The sequence below is a fragment of the Mixophyes fleayi genome, chromosome 4 (assembly GCF_038048845.1).
Source record: "Mixophyes fleayi isolate aMixFle1 chromosome 4, aMixFle1.hap1, whole genome shotgun sequence".
Classification (NCBI taxonomy): domain Eukaryota; kingdom Metazoa; phylum Chordata; class Amphibia; order Anura; family Limnodynastidae; genus Mixophyes; species Mixophyes fleayi.
The window spans coordinates 3,168,748-3,186,204 of record NC_134405.1 but is presented as its reverse complement, the minus strand read 5'-3'; the positions used below and the strand labels follow the sequence as shown (position 1 = coordinate 3,186,204).

The window sequence follows — 17,457 nt, the reverse complement described above, 5'->3', positions numbered from 1 at the left end:
AGAAGAGGTGTAGAGTTGAATGTCGTCAGCATACAGGTGATATTGAAGACCGAAGGAGGAGATGAGAGCACCAAGGGAGGAAGTGTAGAGCGAGAAGAGAAGAGGGCCGAGGACAGAGCCCTGCGGGACTCCTACAGGGAGAGGGCAGGGGAAGTATCTTCTGTAATGAAGAATACAGGACATATGCAGCCGTCCCATATACAGCAGTATGCAGTGGATCTTGTGGAACACAGGCACAGCTTGTATTAGTTATATACAGTCTCAGTGAGGCTCTATGTACTACACCGCCGTCTAGTACATCTCCTATTTATATGGTAGACATGTGGGTACTTTACACTGCACATCCGTGCAGGTTCCTTACTGCCCCCTGGCGGACACATACACCGGCTCATATCACGCTGCGTTATACCGTCTGCCTACGCAGCACACACGCTGCTGATACTGAGAAGAAAAGGCCACGCATGCAAAGTGAGACCTGGCAAGGCCCCACTTACAGCCACTAGACCCCCGGGGACGGAGACAGAGTGTAGCCCTCCTCTCCCAACACTTATTAATTATGGGGGCAATCATTATATCTTGATTATGGGAGCCAAAATTATTTGATGAATATATTAGGGAGCAAATTAATGTATGTATATAAGAAACATTATTTTATAATGGTATTATGGGGGCTGGTGCCCCTTTGCATACTGGCACTTGTAGTGCCACAAGTGCACAGTATAAATGGTGCCCACATCATGACATACTAAGTGTTGCCCCCATCATAAATTAATTTATAATGCCCACATTAGCAATCAAATAGTGTCATACATTATTTGCCCCCTCCCCCTAATATATTCAGAAAATAAGTTGGACCCTTAAGATCATTATTAATTATTTTTCCTCCCTTAATAAATAAATAAAAATTGACCTTTTTCTTGCGGTTATGCCTAAACTTTTTAATCTGCCAGACATCGGCGGCTTGACACCCGTGCCACCTACGTGCCCTGGCTCTGCCCCCACTTCTCTGGCAGCACATGGCGGAGAGAGTGGGACTGCGTCACTCTTTACTCCATTTATTAAGAGGACAAAGAAAGATCTATGAGAGCAGAGGAATAAAGCACAGCTTTATAAAGGTCCCATCATTGTGCTGAGGTTCTGTCCCCTCCTCAACCCCCCCACACAACGCCCGCTCTGCGGGAAGATGCTCCCACCAGTGGACAGCGTAACGACATAGACTGCGCTGAGCGGTTCCTCGCCCAGGTAGCTGCGTGTTTTCCTACACACAGCAGTGTAAGCTGTAAGGAATATAGGACAATGCTGTCTGCAATGTGCAGGAACAGTGTGCTGTCTGTAATGTGCAGGAGCAGTGTGCTGTCTGCAATGTGCAGGAACAGTGTGCTGTCTGCAATGTGCAGGAACAGTGTGTAAGAGGTATCTCTCTCTATAGCAACACAGGTGATCTCCTCACACACTGACATGTAATATCCCCGGGCCCTGTCCTAATGCAGGCGTAGAGCAATCAGTGCAGCCGGGGGGCGGGTCAGTAGGTAAAGGGCGGGGCATTACAGGTGTGCTCCAGCAGGTAAGGGGTGGGGCAGGTAAGGTACAGTCCTGTCCAGGAAGTAATTACTGAACCCTCTGAGACAGTGACTGCGGATGTGTTGTAGATGAGAGTAAAAGTGCAGAGTCGTCAGGTGAGAGTGATATATATATCCAGCATAAACCTCTTATAGATTGCAAGCCTTTCAGGTCATTAAATATACAGTAACCCGCACAAGCTGATGTGCTGTTGCTGTTTGAGGGATTACAGTGATTTAACCTGTGTTTTCCTGTGTTTGAGCGTCTCGGTGTAATATACATAAATGATAATAATATCCTGTTTGCAGCTGACACTTTATATATTACAGGTACAGCGATATATTAGGAGAATAGATTCTTACAGAAAGTCTGAATGTGGCCGCCTGTGATCTGGAATCTGATCGTCGTGTGATCTCTCGCTCATAGTTAGTAGCACATGTTACACTATTGCGCGGTGTAACTTTACGTTACTCTGGGGCTAATTCACTAAAGGGGAACAGCCCGCGATAACCCCCAACGTCCGTAAGATTGCATGGGGAGGACTGTCCTTGTGATGCCCCTTCTCTCATTGTTATTTTAGAATGGTGAACACAAATGAAAATCATAAAACATGTTTAACTCTGTGAACCGGCTGTAACTTCTGCCTCTTCCACAGGGGGCGCTCTTGTCGCAGGTCAGGGAAGCGGATGAACAGTCCTTTATGAAGACACCGGCTGCAGGGTGCAAGGAGGAACCCACGACTGAACGCACAGGTAAAACGCACACAGCCGTATTCAGCCGGACCCAATACATTCACAGCCTCTAAGCTGCCGTCGTCACACTTCATAAATCTTCACACCGTCCAGTGGCTCAACTTCACACGCTATTGTGTCACTTTCCCATATGAGAGAGGGCGTAAAAAGTCCTAATCAGTACTTCACATGTTCGTTCCACTGCTCGTCTGATGAGTTGTTATCACCCAAATCTGCTCATCGCACTCTGGGTGGTGGAGATACTTCGGGACAGTGCGATCCAAGCACAAATTTTATTCATCTTTATTAGTGGTGCCGATCCCTACGGCCAGTCCTACCACTACTCATCAAAGAACACCACATTTCAACACGTTCCTTCTTGTAGGACGATATTCTGTCCCATCTACCCCCTGACAGATACATAGTGATATATTCTGCAGATTATTACATTACTGACCTCACTAGAGATCTGCAGAACATTGCTCTGTTCCATCTACCCCCTGACAGATACATAGTGATATATTCTGCAGATTATTATATTACTGACCTCTCTAGAGATCTGCAGAACATTGCTCTGTTCCATCTACCCCCTGACAGATACATAGTGATATATTCTGCAGATTATTACATTACTGACCTCTCTAGAGATCTGCAGACCATTGCTCTGTCCCATCTACCCCCTGACAGATACATAGTGATATATTCTGTAGATTATTACATTACTGACCTCTCTAGAGATCTGCAGAACATTGCTCTGTCCCATCTACCCCAGACAGATACATAGTAGGGATGAGCGCGCTCGGATTTCTGAAATCCGAGCCCACCCGAACGTTGCGGATCCGAGTCGGATCCGAGACAGATCCGGGTATTGGCGCCAAATTCAAAAGTGAAACTGAGGCTCTGACTCATAATCCCGTTGTCGGATCTCGCGATACTCGGATCCTATAAATTCCCCGCTAGTCGCCGCCATCTTCACTCGGGCATTGATCAGGGTAGAGGGAGGGTGTGTTAGGTGGTCCTCTGTGCTGTTTAGTTCTGTGCTGTTTAGTGCTGTGCTGTTTAGTGCTGTGCTGTTTAGTGCTGTGCTGTGCTGTGCTGTGCTGTGTTCTGCAGTATCAGTCCAGTGGTGCTGTGTGCTGTGCTCTGTCCTTCTGAGGTCAGTGGTGCTGCTGGGTCCTGTGCTGTGTCCTGTTCAGTCCAGTGGTGCTGTGTCCTGTGCTCTGTGCTTCTAAGGGCATAGTTATTTCCCCAATATTCCCCTGTGTTTAAAAAAATAAAAAAAAGTTTTTTTTATAAAATACCAAAAACTACTTTAATATTTTTTAATTACCACAAAATTTTCACAACCAATCCTGCAGTATAAGCCCATTGGTACTGCAATATTACCAAGTTCACACATTCAGCAGTAAAAGTCCAGTGGTACTGCAATATTACAAAGTTTACACATTCTGCAGTATCAGTCCAGTGGTGCTGTGTCCTGTGCTCTGTCCTGCTGAGTTCCGTAGTGCTGCTGGGTCCTGTGCCGTGTCCTGTTCAGTCCAGTGGTGCTGTGTCCTGTGCTCTGTGCTTCTAAGGGCATAGTTATTTCCCCATTATTCCCAAGTTTGTAAAAAATAAAAAAAAAGTAAAAAAAAATAAAAAATTTAAAAAAAAAAAAAATATATAATAATTATAACCAAATTTGCAAAACCAATCCAGCATTATAAGTCCATTGGTACTGCAATATTACCAAGTTCACACATTCAGCAGTAAAAGTCCAGTGGTACTGCAATATTACAAAGTTTACACATTCTGCAGTATCAGTCCAGTGGTGCTGTGTCCTGTGCTCTGTCCTGCTGAGTTCCGTAGTGCTGCTGGGTCCTGTGCCGTGTCCTGTTCAGTCCAGTGGTGCTGTGTCCTGTGCTCTGTGCTTCTAAGGGCATAGTTATTTCCCCATTATTCCCAAGTTTGTAAAAAATAAAAAAAAAGTAAAAAAAAAAAAAAAATATATAATAATTATAACCAAATTTGCAAAACCAATCCAGCATTATAAGTCCATTGGTACTGCAATATTACCAAGTTCACACATTCTGCAGTATCTTGTGCTACATATAATGGAGACCAAAAATTTGGAGGATAAAGTAGGGAAAGATCAAGACCCACTTCCTCCTAATGCTGAAGCTGCTGCCACTAGTCATGACATAGACGATGAAATGCCATCAACGTCGTCTTCCAAGCCCGATGCCCAATCTCGTAGTACCGGGCATGTAAAATCCAAAAAGCCCAAGTTAAGAAAAAGTAGCAAAAAGAGAAACTTAAAATCATCTGAGGAGAAACGTAAAGTTGCCAATATGCCATTTACGACACGGAGTGGCAAGGAACGGCTTAGGCCCTGGCCCGTGTTCATGACTAGTGGTTCAGCTTCACCCACGGATCTTAGCCCTCCTCCTCCTCCCCCCCCCTACAAAAAATTGAAGAGAGTTATGCTGTCAGCAACAAAACAGCAAACAACTCTGCCTTCTAAAGAGAAATTATCACAAATCCCCAAGGCGAGTCCAAGGGTGTTGGTGGTTGTCAAGCCTGACCTTCCCATCACTGTACGGGAAGAGGTGGCTCGGGAGGAGGCTATTGATGATGTAGCTGGCGCTGTGGAGGAACTTGATGATGAGGATGGTGATGTGGTTATTGTAAATGAGGCACCAGGGGGGGAAACAGCTGATGTCCATGGGATGAAAAAGCCCATCGTCATGCCTGGTCAGAAGACCAAAAAATGCACCTCTTCGGTCTGGAGTTATTTTTATCCAAATCCAGACAACCAATGTATGGCAATATGTAGCTTATGTAAAGCTCAAATAAGCAGGGGTAAGGATCTTGCCCACCTAGGAACATCCTCCCTTATACGTCACCTGAATAACCTTCATAGTTCAGTGGTTAGTTCAGGAACTGGGGCTAGGACCCTCATCGGTACAGGGACACCTAAATCCCGTGGTCCAGTTGGATACACACCAGCAACACCCTCCTCGTCAACTTCCTCCACAATCTCCATCAGATTCAGTCCTGCAGCCCAAGTCACCAGCCAGACTGAGTCCTCCTCAATACGGGATTCATCCGAGGAATCCTGCAGCGGTACGCCTACTACTGCCACTGCTGCTGTTGCTGCTGTTAGTCGGTCATCTTCCCAGAGGGGAAGTCGTAAGACCGCTAAGTCTTTCACCAAACAATTGACCGTCCAACAGTCGTTTGCCATGACCACCAAATACGATAGTAGTCACCCTATTGCAAAGCGTATAACTGCGGCTGTAACTGCAATGTTGGTGTTAGACGTGCGCCCGGTGTCCGCCATCAGTGGAGTGGGATTTAGAGGGTTGATGGAGGTATTGTGTCCCCGGTACCAAATCCCCTCGAGATTCCACTTCACTAGGCAGGCGATACCAAAAATGTACAGAGAAGTACGATCAAGTGTCCTCAGTGCTCTTAAAAATGCGGTTGTACCCACTGTCCACTTAACCACGGACATGTGGACAAGTGGTTCTGGGCAAACGAAGGACTATATGACTGTGACAGCCCACTGGGTAGATGCATCCCCTTCCGCAGCAACAGCAACAGCTGCATCAGTAGCAGCATCTACAAAATGGCTGCTCATGCAAAGGCAGGCAACATTGTGCATTACAGGCTTTAATAAGAGGCACAACGCTGCCAACATATTAGAGAAAATGAGGGAAATTATCTCCCAGTGGCTTACCCCACTTAGACTCTCATGGGGATTTGTGGTGTCAGACAATGCCAGTAACATTGTGCGGGCATTAAATATGGGCAATTTCCAGCACGTCCCATGTTTTGCCCACACCATTAATTTGGTGGTGCAGCATTACCTCAAGAGTGACAGGGGTGTGCAGGAGATGCTTGCGGTGGCCCGCAAAATTGCTGGACACTTTCGGCATTCAGCCAGTGCCTACCGCAGACTAGAGGCACATCAAAAAAGCTTGAACCTGCCCTGCCATCACCTCAAACAAGAGGTTGTGACGCGCTGGAACTCCACCCTCTATATGCTGCAGAGGATGGAGGAGCAGCAAAAGGCCATTCAGGCCTACACAGCCACCTACGACATAGGCAAAGGAGTGGGGATGCGCCTGAGTCAAGCGCAGTGGAGACTGATTTCCGTGTTGTGCAAGGTTCTGCAGCCATTTGAACTTGCCACACGAGAAGTCAGTTCCGACACTGCCAGCTTGAGTCAGGTCATTCCCCTGATCAGGCTGTTGCAGAAGCAGCTGGAGAAAGTGAGGGAGGAGCTGGTAAGCCATTGCGATTACAGCAAGCATGTAGCTCTTGTGGATGTAGCCCTTCGTACGCTTTGCCAGGATCCGAGGGTGGTCACTCTTTTAAAGTCAGAGGAATACATTCTGGCCACCGTGCTCGATCCTCGGTTTAAAGCGTATGTTGTGTCTCTGTTTCCGGCGGACACAAATCTACAGCGGTGCAAAGACCTGCTGGTCAGGAGATTGTCCTCTGAAGAGGACCGTGACATGCCAACAGCTCCACCCTCATTTTCTTCCACATCTATGGCTGCGAGGAAAAAGCTCAGTTTTCCCAAAAGAGGCACTGGCGGGGATGCTGATAACATCTGGTCCGGACTGAAGGACCTGCCAACCATTGCAGACATGTCTACTCTCGCTGCATTGGATGCTGTCACAATAGAAAAAATTGTGGATGATTACTTTGCTGACACCATCCAAGTAGACATGTCAGACAGTCCATATTGTTACTGGCAGGAAAAAAAGGCAGTTTGGAAGCCCCTGTACAAACTGGCTCTATTTTACCTGAGTTGTCCCCCCTCCAGTGTGTACTCGGAAAGAGTTTTTAGTGCAGCGGGGAACCTGGTCAGTGAGCGGCGAAGGAGGTTGCTTCCTCACAACGTTGAAAAAATGATGTTTATAAAAATGAATAATCAATTCCTCAATGAAGTACAGCACTGCCCTCCAGATACTACAGAGGGACCTGTGGTTGTGGAGTCCAGCGGGGACGAATTGATAATGTGTGATGAGGAGGAAGTACACACTGTAGGGGGAGAGGAATCAGAGGTTGAGGATGAGGACGACATCTTGCCTCAGTAGAGCCTGTTTAGTCTGTACAGGGAGAGATGAATAGCTTTTTTGGTGTGGGGGCCCAAACAAACCAATCATTTCAGTCAAAGTTGTTTGGTAGGCCCTGTCGCTGAAATGATTGGTTTGTTAAAGTGTGCATGTCCTATTTCAACAGCAGACCTCTCAACTGCAGCTCATCCCTCCTCTGCGGGGATAATGTCTCCTGTGCTCTGACACGTCACTCTGTGTACTCTCAGCCTCAGGATCTGACACTACAGCTACCATGCCTCTTGTAGCAGCCCTCACTCCAGGGCCTCTTCCATGTGCAGTGTCCCCCTCTCTCTTGGGTTCACTATAGTGGCATGGAGTTCTCCCCCTCATCCAGGGCACACATTCCTTGCCCTGGCTCAGTCACCACGCTCAGACTTCCAGGCAATGCTGGGGGAGCCTGGGAGCTTCCACCCCAGGTCCCCAGCTACAACTCTCCTCTCCTGTGTCTTCTCTCTCTTTCTGACACTTTAAAGATCATGCCTTTAAATGAAAAAGTCAGTCTTGATTGCACGACTATGTGCAAGTGCAACAGGGACATTTTTTTGGGTTTACAAAGTCAAACAGTAACACTACGACCCTGTCTGTCTGGGGTCTGTCAATGACGAATTGTCTGGAGCATGTTTTGAGGAGGTATTGTGGCCCCGGTATCAAATTGGGTACCGGGGCCACCCCACTATGCAGTCCAGATACTTGTTTGGTGGAATTCTGACACGTGGAGGGTGTATTTATTTTATTGTGGCCCCGGTATCAAGTTGGGTACCGGGGCCACCCCACTACGCAGTCCAGATACTTGTTTGGTGGAATTCTGACACGTGGAGGGTGTATTTATTTTATTGTGGCCCCGGTATCAAGTTGGGTACCGGGGCCACCCCACTACGCAGTCCAGATACTTGTTTGGTGGAATTCTGACACGTGGAGGGTGTATTTATTTTATTGTGGCCCCGGTACCAAATTGTGTACCGGGGCCACCACACTACGCAGTCAAGATAGATAGATGCGTATCATAGATAAAGTACATTCAGTGGTGTGGGGCAAATTGAAAAATATTCAAAATGCACTGACATTATCAAAAACAAGAGGTTGTCACACGCTAAAACTCCAACATGTATATGATGGAGAGGATGGAGGAGCAGCCGTATGTGTAGTGTAATGCAGACCTGTTGAAGGTTTTTTATATATTTTATTGTGGTGCCCAGTGCCCACTCCTCTACGCAGTCCAGGTACATTTATTGGTGCGAATCAAACAAGTTGATGGTTTTCTTATTATATATATTGTGGTGACCCACTCCTCTACGCAGTCCAGGTACATTTATTGGTGCGAATCAAACAAGTTGATGGTTTTCTTATTATATATATTGTGGTGACCCACTCCTCTACGCAGTCCAGGTACATTTATTGGTGCGATTCATAAAAGTTCAGGGTTTTTAAGATATTGTGGTGACCCACTCCTCTACGCAGTCCAGGTACATTTATTGGTGCGATTCATAAAAGTTCAGGGTTTTTAATATATTGTGGTGACCCACTCCTCTACGCAGTCCAGGTACATTTATTGGTGCGAATCAAACAAGTTGATGGTTTTCTTATTATATATATTGTGGTGACCCACTCCTCTACGCAGTCCAGGTACATTTATTGGTGCGATTCATAAAAGTTCAGGGTTTTTAAGATATTGTGGTGACCCACTCCTCTACGCAGTCCAGGTACATTTATTGGTGCGAATCAAACAAGTTGATGGTTTTCTTATTATATATATTGTGGTGACCCACTCCTCTACGCAGTCCAGGTACATTTATTGGTGCGATTCATAAAAGTTCAGGGTTTTTAATATATTGTGGTGACCCACTCCTCTACGCAGTCCAGGTACATTTATTGGTGCGAATCAAACCAGTTGATGGTTTTCTTATTATATATATTGTGGTGACCCACTCCTCTACGCAGTCCAGGTACATTTATTGGTGCGATTCATAAAAGTTCAGGGTTTTTAATATATTGTGGTGACCCACTCCTCTACGCAGTCCAGGTACAATTATTGGTGCGAATCATAAAAGTTCAGGGTTTTTAATATATATTGTGGTGACCCACTCCTCTACGCAGTCCAGAAAGATACCTTGTTGCAACGTTTTGGACTAATAACTATATTGTGAGGTGTTCAGAATACACTGTAAATTAGTGGAAATGCTTGTTATTGAATGTTATTGAGGTTAATAATAGCCTAGGAGTGAAAATAAGCCCAAAAACTTGATTTTTAAACTTTTTATGTTTTTTTCAAAAAAAATCCGAATCCAATACCTTAAATCCGAACCGAGACCTTTCGTCAAGTGTTTTGCGAGACAAATCCGAACCTCAAAAATAACGAAAATCCGGATCCAAAACACAAAACACGAGACCTCAAAAGTCGCCGGTGCACATCCCTAATACATAGTGATATATTCTGCAGATTATTACATTACTGACCTCTCTAGAGATCTGCAGAACATTGCTCTGTCCCATCTGCCCCCTGACAGATACATAGTGATATATTCTGTAGATTATTATATTACTGACCTCTCTAGAGATCTGCAGACCATTGCTCTGTTCCATCTACCCCCTGACAGATATATAGTGATATATTCTGCAGATTATTATATTACTGACCTCTCTAGAGATCTGCAGAACATTGCTCTGTTCCATCTACCCCCTGACAGATACATAGTGATATATTCTGCAGATTATTACATCACTGACCTCTCTAGAGATCTGCAGAACATTGCTCTGTTCCATCTACCCCCTGACAGATACATAGTGATATATTCTGCAGATTATTACATCACTGACCTTTCTAGAGATCTGCAGAACATTGCTCTGTTCCCTCTACCCCCTGACAGATACATAGTGATATATTCTGCAGATTTGCATCACTGACCTCTCTAGAGATCTGCCCTCACAGCCCACAATATCTCTCCATGTCTCCCCTCCCCTCATTTCTTAGTCTCAGCCCTCCCAATTAGGTTGCAAGCTTTTATGAGCAGACTTCTCTCGCTTTATCTTCTTGTCTGCTCCCACTGTGTCCACTTGTACATTCCTACAAAATGCCTCTTGCACTTTCTGTATTGCACTTTATGCTCTGTGGTTTGCATGAGTAGGGATTTGCATTTGTTTGAATAGATTATCTTTTGTATATCTAGTGGTCATGCTGGTGAGATGTCCAATTATCATCACTTTATGGGCTATCCACACCACCATAGGGGACGATCCTTAAGCTGGAAATAATCAATCAACAGTTTTTCAAATTTATAGTTTAGCAGCATGGTTAAGAATGAGTGATTTATCCTCCATCTGTGGGTGAATAATTGGGCAGCGATATCTGAGAGATCTGCAGTTATAGGCGCCTGCTCTGACCATATTACGGGGTGTGTTTGCGCTGTCTGCAATTTTAGCGTTAGGTTGTGGCTGAGGAGGATCATGTAAGTTCTGGACGTTCAAGTAGAAGCTTCTTGTGGGAGGTTCCTTGACATCCATACAAAAGTTTGACCAGGGCTCTCGAAAGAGAGGGCAGAAAGAGCTACAGGTAAAGATCTGTCTAAGTTGCTGCACATAACAACATTAAAGTCGCATTTAGTTTGTCAAAAAAATTGTTGTTGGTTTTGTTTGGAAGCATACGTTCGCTAGTGTACACATACATGTTTGGAAGCATACGTTCCCTAGTGTACGCATACATGTTTGGAAGCATACGTTCCCTAGTGTACGCATACATGTTTGGAAGCATACGTTCGCTAGTGTACACATACATGTTTGGAAGCATACGTTCCCTAGTGTACGCATACATGTTTGGAAGCATACGTTCGCTAGTGTACACATACATGTTTGGAAGCATACTATCCCTAGTGTACACATACATGTTTGGAAGCATACGTTCCCTAGTGTACACATACATGTTTGGAAGCATACGTTCCCTAGTGTACGCATACGTTCCCTAGTGTACACATACATGTTTGGAAGCATACGTTCGCTAGTGTACACATACATGTTTGGAAGCATACGTTCGCTAGTGTACACATACATGTTTGGAAGCATACGTTCCCTAGTGTACGCATACATGTTTGGAAGCATACGTTCGCTAGTGTACACATACATGTTTGGAAGCATACGTTCCCTAGTGTACACATACATGTTTGGAAGCATACGTTCCCTAGTGTACGCATACATGTTTGGAAGCATACGTTCCCTAGTGTACACATACATGTTTGGAAGCATACGTTCCCTAGTGTACACATACATGTTTGGAAGCATACGTTCCCTAGTGTACACATACATGTTTTGAAGCATACGTTCCCTAGTGTACACATACATGTTTGGAAGCATACGTTCGCTATTGTACACATACGTTTGGAAGCATACGTTCGCTAATGTACGCATACATGTTTGGAAGCATACGTTCGCTAGTGTACGCATACATGTTTGGAAGCATACGTTCGCTAATGTACGCATACATGTTTGGAAGCATACGTTCGCTAGTGTACGCATACATGTTTGGAAGCATACGTTCGCTAGTGTACACATACATGTTTGGAAGCATACGTTCGCTAGTGTACACATACATGTTTGGAAGTGTACGTTCGCTAGGGTACAAATAAAATTATCTAGTTTGCCTATACAAATTCAGTATCTTCCTTCTTTATGAGACTCTAGGGGCTAGATTTACTAAGCTGCGGGTTTGAAAAAGTGGGGATGTTGCCTATAGCAACCAATCAGATTCTAGCTGTCATTTTGTAGAAGGTACTAAATAAATGAAAGCTAGACTCTGATTGGTTGCTATAGGCAACATCCCCACTTTTTCAAACCCGCAGCTTAGTAAATCTAGCCCTAGAAGTTCAAAGTTAATATGGGGAGCTGTCAGAATTGCAAACCCTCATATTCTCTGCCTGGCATTGCATTCGTGAAATGTGTTTGGGCGAGATCTAGATTTCAATTCCGGGTGAAGTGTTCAGAAGACTAAGTCATCTTCATGTTGCTTTAGTGGTGTAAAAAGCCTAGGCCTTTTCTGGGGACTAAAACGCTACAATCCCTAGGTCTTGAAGGCACTGTCCTATCCTGGTTCTCATCCTACCTATCTAATCGCTCTTTCAGTGTTATTTTTTCTGGATCCACCTCTGCTCCGCTTCCTTTATCAGTTGGAGACCACAAGGCTCAGTGCTAGGTCCTCTGCTATTCTCTATCTACACCACTTCTCTAAGAAAACTAATGAGCTCCTTTGGATTTCAGTATCATCTCTATGTGGATGATACACAAATTTATCTATCCTCTCCTGATCTCTCACCATCTGTGTTGTCTCGCGTTACTGACTGTCTTTCTGCCAGTTCATCTTGGATGTCTTCTTGCCAACTCAAACTCAATCTTTTAAAAACTGAATTAATAATATTCCCACCCAAAAACAGAAGCTTCCTGCCTGACATTTCTATTTCTGTTGATAACATGACCATAAATCCCAACCCGCAATCTCCCTGTCTAGGTGTAATCCTTGACTCGCAACTATCATTTATTCCCCACATCGACTCTATATCTAAATCATGTTACATACACCTAAAAAACATTTCCAGAATACGCGCATATCTCACACAAGACACTGCAAAAACCTTAATTCATGCACTCATCTTCTCCCGCATCGACTATTGCAATTCTTACTGGTCTTCCCAAAGTCAGACTTGAACCCCCACAATCTATTTTGCATGCAGCGGCTAGATTGATATTCCTTGCAAATTGTTCTTCCTCTGGTGAGCCACTCTGTCAGTCTCTACATTGATTGCCTGTATTTCAGAATGACGTCATCTGCCCGACCTCTGACAGATCTGGATTTTTCTTCTGGATCTCGTATTGAAGAGATAAACAAACTTCTAGAGGAGCTGGAGAGGAGAGAGAGCAGCAATCTGCAGGGGAAGGACTTATTTCAGAGCTGTGTACAAGCAAAAGACCTCATCTTCTCACTGATAGGTAAGTAGACAAACAGGATAGTGGAAGTGTACAATCATAGAGCAGCAGGAAATATACAAATATATTCAACTGAGAAATGTGGTACACAGGGAATGAGGAGCACTGGAGAAGGGAAGTTTAAAGCAGAGATGTGGGGTTAAGGTATGAATGATATGTGAGGTGAAGGATGACGAATATGAGGTAGATGGACCCTGGAAAAAAACATGCAGAATCAGATACACTGTGGATTACAGGAGAAGTATTAAGAAGATGAGGGTGGAGAACCTTGTATAAACCTATACTGGGTCAGATACATGTGGAGTAAAGGAGAAGTATTAAGAAGATGAGGGTGGAGAACCTTGTATAAACCTATACTGGGTCAGATACACGGTGGAGTACAGGAGAAGTATTAAGAAGATGAGGGTGGAGAACCTTGTATAAACCTATACTGGGTCAGATACATGTGGAGTACAGGAGAAGTATTAAGAAGATGAGGGTGGAGAACCTTGTATAAACCTATACTGGGTCAGATACATGTGGATTACAGGAGAAGTATTAAGAAGATGAGGGTGGAGAACCTTGTATAAACCTATATTGGGTCAGATACATGGTAGAGCAACGGTGAAGAATGTTGTAGATGAGTGTGGTGGACGTTGGAGAAACCCATATTGAGAACATAGACAGTGGATTAAAGTATAAGAACTATAAAAATACTCGTGGAGAAACTCATAAGGGGCTGGGACATGGTGGAGTAAAGGTGAAGAATTTTGATGATAAAGAAAAGATTGGAAATCCTAGAAGCTGCAACAGGTGAATAAACAGATGAGAGATATAAAAGGTAGGGAAAGAAGAAACTGGAGAAAGTTGTAGAGATGAAACAAAAATAACGTAGGAGCAGGTAATAAACAATGAATAAAGTGGTGGAGAAATTTGGGCAAACATGAAAAGGGAAACAGAGACTTGAAGATATACACATGAAAGGAGATGAAGACGTGTGAGTGGAAGTGACAGAGATGTAAGTGAACAAGGGAGGGATCACAAAGTTGGAGGGGGAGTAGCTTCTAAAAGTTGGAAAGGGAAAGGGAAACGGAGAAGATGGAGGAACAGGTAAGGAACAATAGAGTTGCAAGTGGAGATAGTTGGACAAACCTGAAAGGCTGAATGTGGGAGGACAGGAGATGAACTTGTCAGATGATAGGACACAGCGTACAATGTGTGATTAACAAGATTGAAAATAAAAATCTATAATTATTTTTTTCCCACCTCTCCCTTTTATTTCTTTCCTTGGAATTCCCAGCTCAGATCCACCCTCTACCATACCCCAACTCATTGCTTTTCCTGGCTGGAGGGTTATGCTCTGGTTTCCTTGATGTATCCCCCAGTGATTTAGGTTCTTCCTCCCCCTTTATTTCTCATTCCATCTCTTACACTCTGTTAGTCCCCATTATCCGCCTTCCTTCAACCAATCTCATTGCACAGTCTAGTCCATGCCACTTCCGCCTTCCTACATCCCTCTGGGATCCTCCACATCCTGAGCTGAGTCCCATCACACCCCACATCACCCCTCACGATGTATCTCTGTGGTTTATTCCTTCTCTTCTATCTTTGGTGTCAAGTTTTTCCGAATCGTTTCTCCATCTATCTCTGGAGAAAGCTGAGCGATGGGGTAACTGTGTCTCCATACTCCTCTCTAAACCCGGTAGTCTGGTCATTCGCTTTGACATTGTTCCTGTAGTGGAGATCCAGGGTAGGCCTCCTGGGTTCCAGTATCCAGATGACTGGGTAGGGTTACCCCTTACTCAAGAAGATAGTTTATTCCACCTCTTTCCATGGGGAGCTGATGGACATTGGCGAGTAGGTTTCCCAGGGGTGGAATTGTATATACGTAGGTTCTTGCCCCAGGCCCTATCACGGGTTTTGAGAGCCTCGATGGCTGTACTGGGGCCTATACTACAGGAACCTGGTGCTCCTGGACCCTATGTGCTATGGGTGACCCTCCTGCATGCCTACGAAAGGCTCCCACAGGGCTATCTAAGTCAAGAAGACAATGCCGCCTCGTGCTTTCTGGGGCTACTAGAGGAACTGTCACTATCGTTCCTCCGGGGCTCCTGTCCCAATCCGTTTCTTCCAGGGTGCGATCTATTGTTGGGCTGCACCCGGGGTCCCTGTCTCGCACGTCGGGTGTCAGAGGTCAGGGCGCAGCCAATAGGCTATTTACGTGAGGTAGTAAGAGAGGCCAAGGAAGTAGTGAAAGGCTGAGAAAGGGGAGAGCGAGGATGAGTAAGAGATGGAGCAATGCTCTGCACAGGTGAATAGTTAATGCATCAATGCTCTGCAGAGTTATTACAGATTAGAGGCTTCTTATTATATATATTTATGTCTGCATAATGTGTTATGGGAAATAACCCCTCATCTGTCTGGTGTTGCAGAGCATCGCTCAGTCCCTGTGATCCCTGCAGAGCATCACAGCATTAACCCTTGCATGTCTGTAGTCCTGCAGAGGGCTGCTGCGTTGGGTATGATAGATTCCCCTCACGTCCGGCACACGGTGTCCCTCCCTTAATTCTGATCAATTTTCTGATTAGCTCAGTGTCTGGCTGCTGTATGTGTGTATATATTATCTAGTTGGCAGGACACATACAGAGATGTCAGCCAGTCGTATATCTATACACAGCCGTATCTATTATGTATGTATAGAAATATATGTGTAACTCAGGGACTGGCCAGTCTCTCTCACAAGACACAACCTAAATTATATACCCCCCCCCCCCCCCCCATCACATCAGTCACCTGCCGCACTATCCCAAGGACACACTATCCCTGATCTTCATGGACACAACGCCCCTTTCTCACACACTACCCACCCTCTCTAACATTAACCCCCTCTTGCTTTCTCCAACTGCCCCCCTCCTCGCTCACACTACACCCCTTCTCCCCGCTGACTCTCACACAAGGACACACTACCTCATTGACCCCCTTTACCTATCCCCTCCCTTGCTCAAAGGCTACCCCTGTCTCTCACACAGTCTCTCTGTCTCTCACTACCCCCCTTTCTCTCTCTCGCACAGTTTCTCTCTCTCTCACTACCTGCCCCTCTCTCACGCAACAGTCTCTTTCTCTAACACACTATCCCCCTCTCTTTATTTCTTAGTAAGTAGCTCTCTTACACAGATTAGACTCTCTCGCACACAGTCTCTTTATAACCAATCCTCTCTCTCTCAACAATCTCTCTTCTCCCCACACATAGTCTCTCTCTCTCTCTCTCTCTGTCTGTCTCTTCCCAGGTGTGTGACCTCAGCCACAGCGGACACTTCTGCCTCTTCCCATGTCTGTCACTTTTTAGAGTGCTGATGAGCTGGAGATGAAGACCTGTGGGGCGAGGCCGGACGTCTCCCACATCACCATGATGGTGCCTCAAATTCTCTGGATTTGTGACTGCAGCATATTACAAATAAAACTATACAGTATAAACCCCCGGAGCTGCCTGTGTCCCCCCCTCACCGTACTCTGACCCCCAGACTGCTCTGCATCAGCAAGGAGCTGGCACAGCATCCTGTCACTAACCTGGCACTCCCGTCTGTCCTTGTGTGCAATCCCTGCTGTGCCAAACTGGCCCCCGGCCCAACCCAGAAAATATACTTTAATAAATGTGTCAAAAGATAAAAGGTGCAATGTGCTTAAGGACCCAGCAGAGAGAGAGCGAGATGGAGAATTTGTGTGTGGTGTCAGTACAGGAATAGTAGAGAGATACAGGACAGGATGGAGGTGTAGTGACAGAGCTGTGTGTGAGGTCAGTACAGGAATAGTAGTGAGATACAGGACAGGATGGAGGTGTAGTGACAGAGCTGTGTGTGTGTGAGGTCAGTACAGGAATAGTAGAGAGATACAGGACAGGATGGAGGTGTAGTGACAGAGCTGTGTGTGTGAGGTCAGTACAAGAATAGTAGAGAGATACAGGACAGGATGGAGGTGTAGTGACAGAGCTGTGTGTGTGTGAGGTCAGTACAGGAATAGTAGAGAGATACAGGACAGGACGGAGGTGTAGTGACAGAGCTGTGTGTGTGTGTGTGTGTGTGGGGTCAGTACAGGAATAGTAGAGAGATACAGGA

At 45.3% G+C, this 17,457-nt stretch overlaps 1 protein-coding gene across 1 annotated transcript; it reads left to right on the top strand.

The window, feature by feature from the left end:
• The first annotated feature begins 1,606 nt into the window (after positions 1–1,606).
• TMEM102 (transmembrane protein 102) lies at positions 1,607–17,013 on the top strand. The gene is made up of 4 exons (XM_075206148.1): positions 1,607–1,676; positions 2,216–2,312; positions 13,197–13,369; positions 14,646–17,013. Exons 3-4 carry the CDS (start codon positions 13,198–13,200, stop codon positions 15,605–15,607), a joined length of 1,134 nt encoding a protein of 377 aa, XP_075062249.1. The 5' UTR covers positions 1,607–1,676; positions 2,216–2,312; position 13,197; the 3' UTR covers positions 15,608–17,013.
• Positions 17,014–17,457: the final 444 nt, after the last annotated feature.

Coding starts and splice junctions, on each gene's coding strand:
- TMEM102 (XM_075206148.1), top strand. CDS start 13,198: ATGACGTCATCTGCCCGACCTCTGACAGATCTGGATTTTTCTTCTGGA. Junction 13,370..14,645: donor CCTCATCTTCTCACTGATAG/GTAAGTAGACAA, acceptor TGGAATTCCCAG/CTCAGATCCACCCTCTACCA.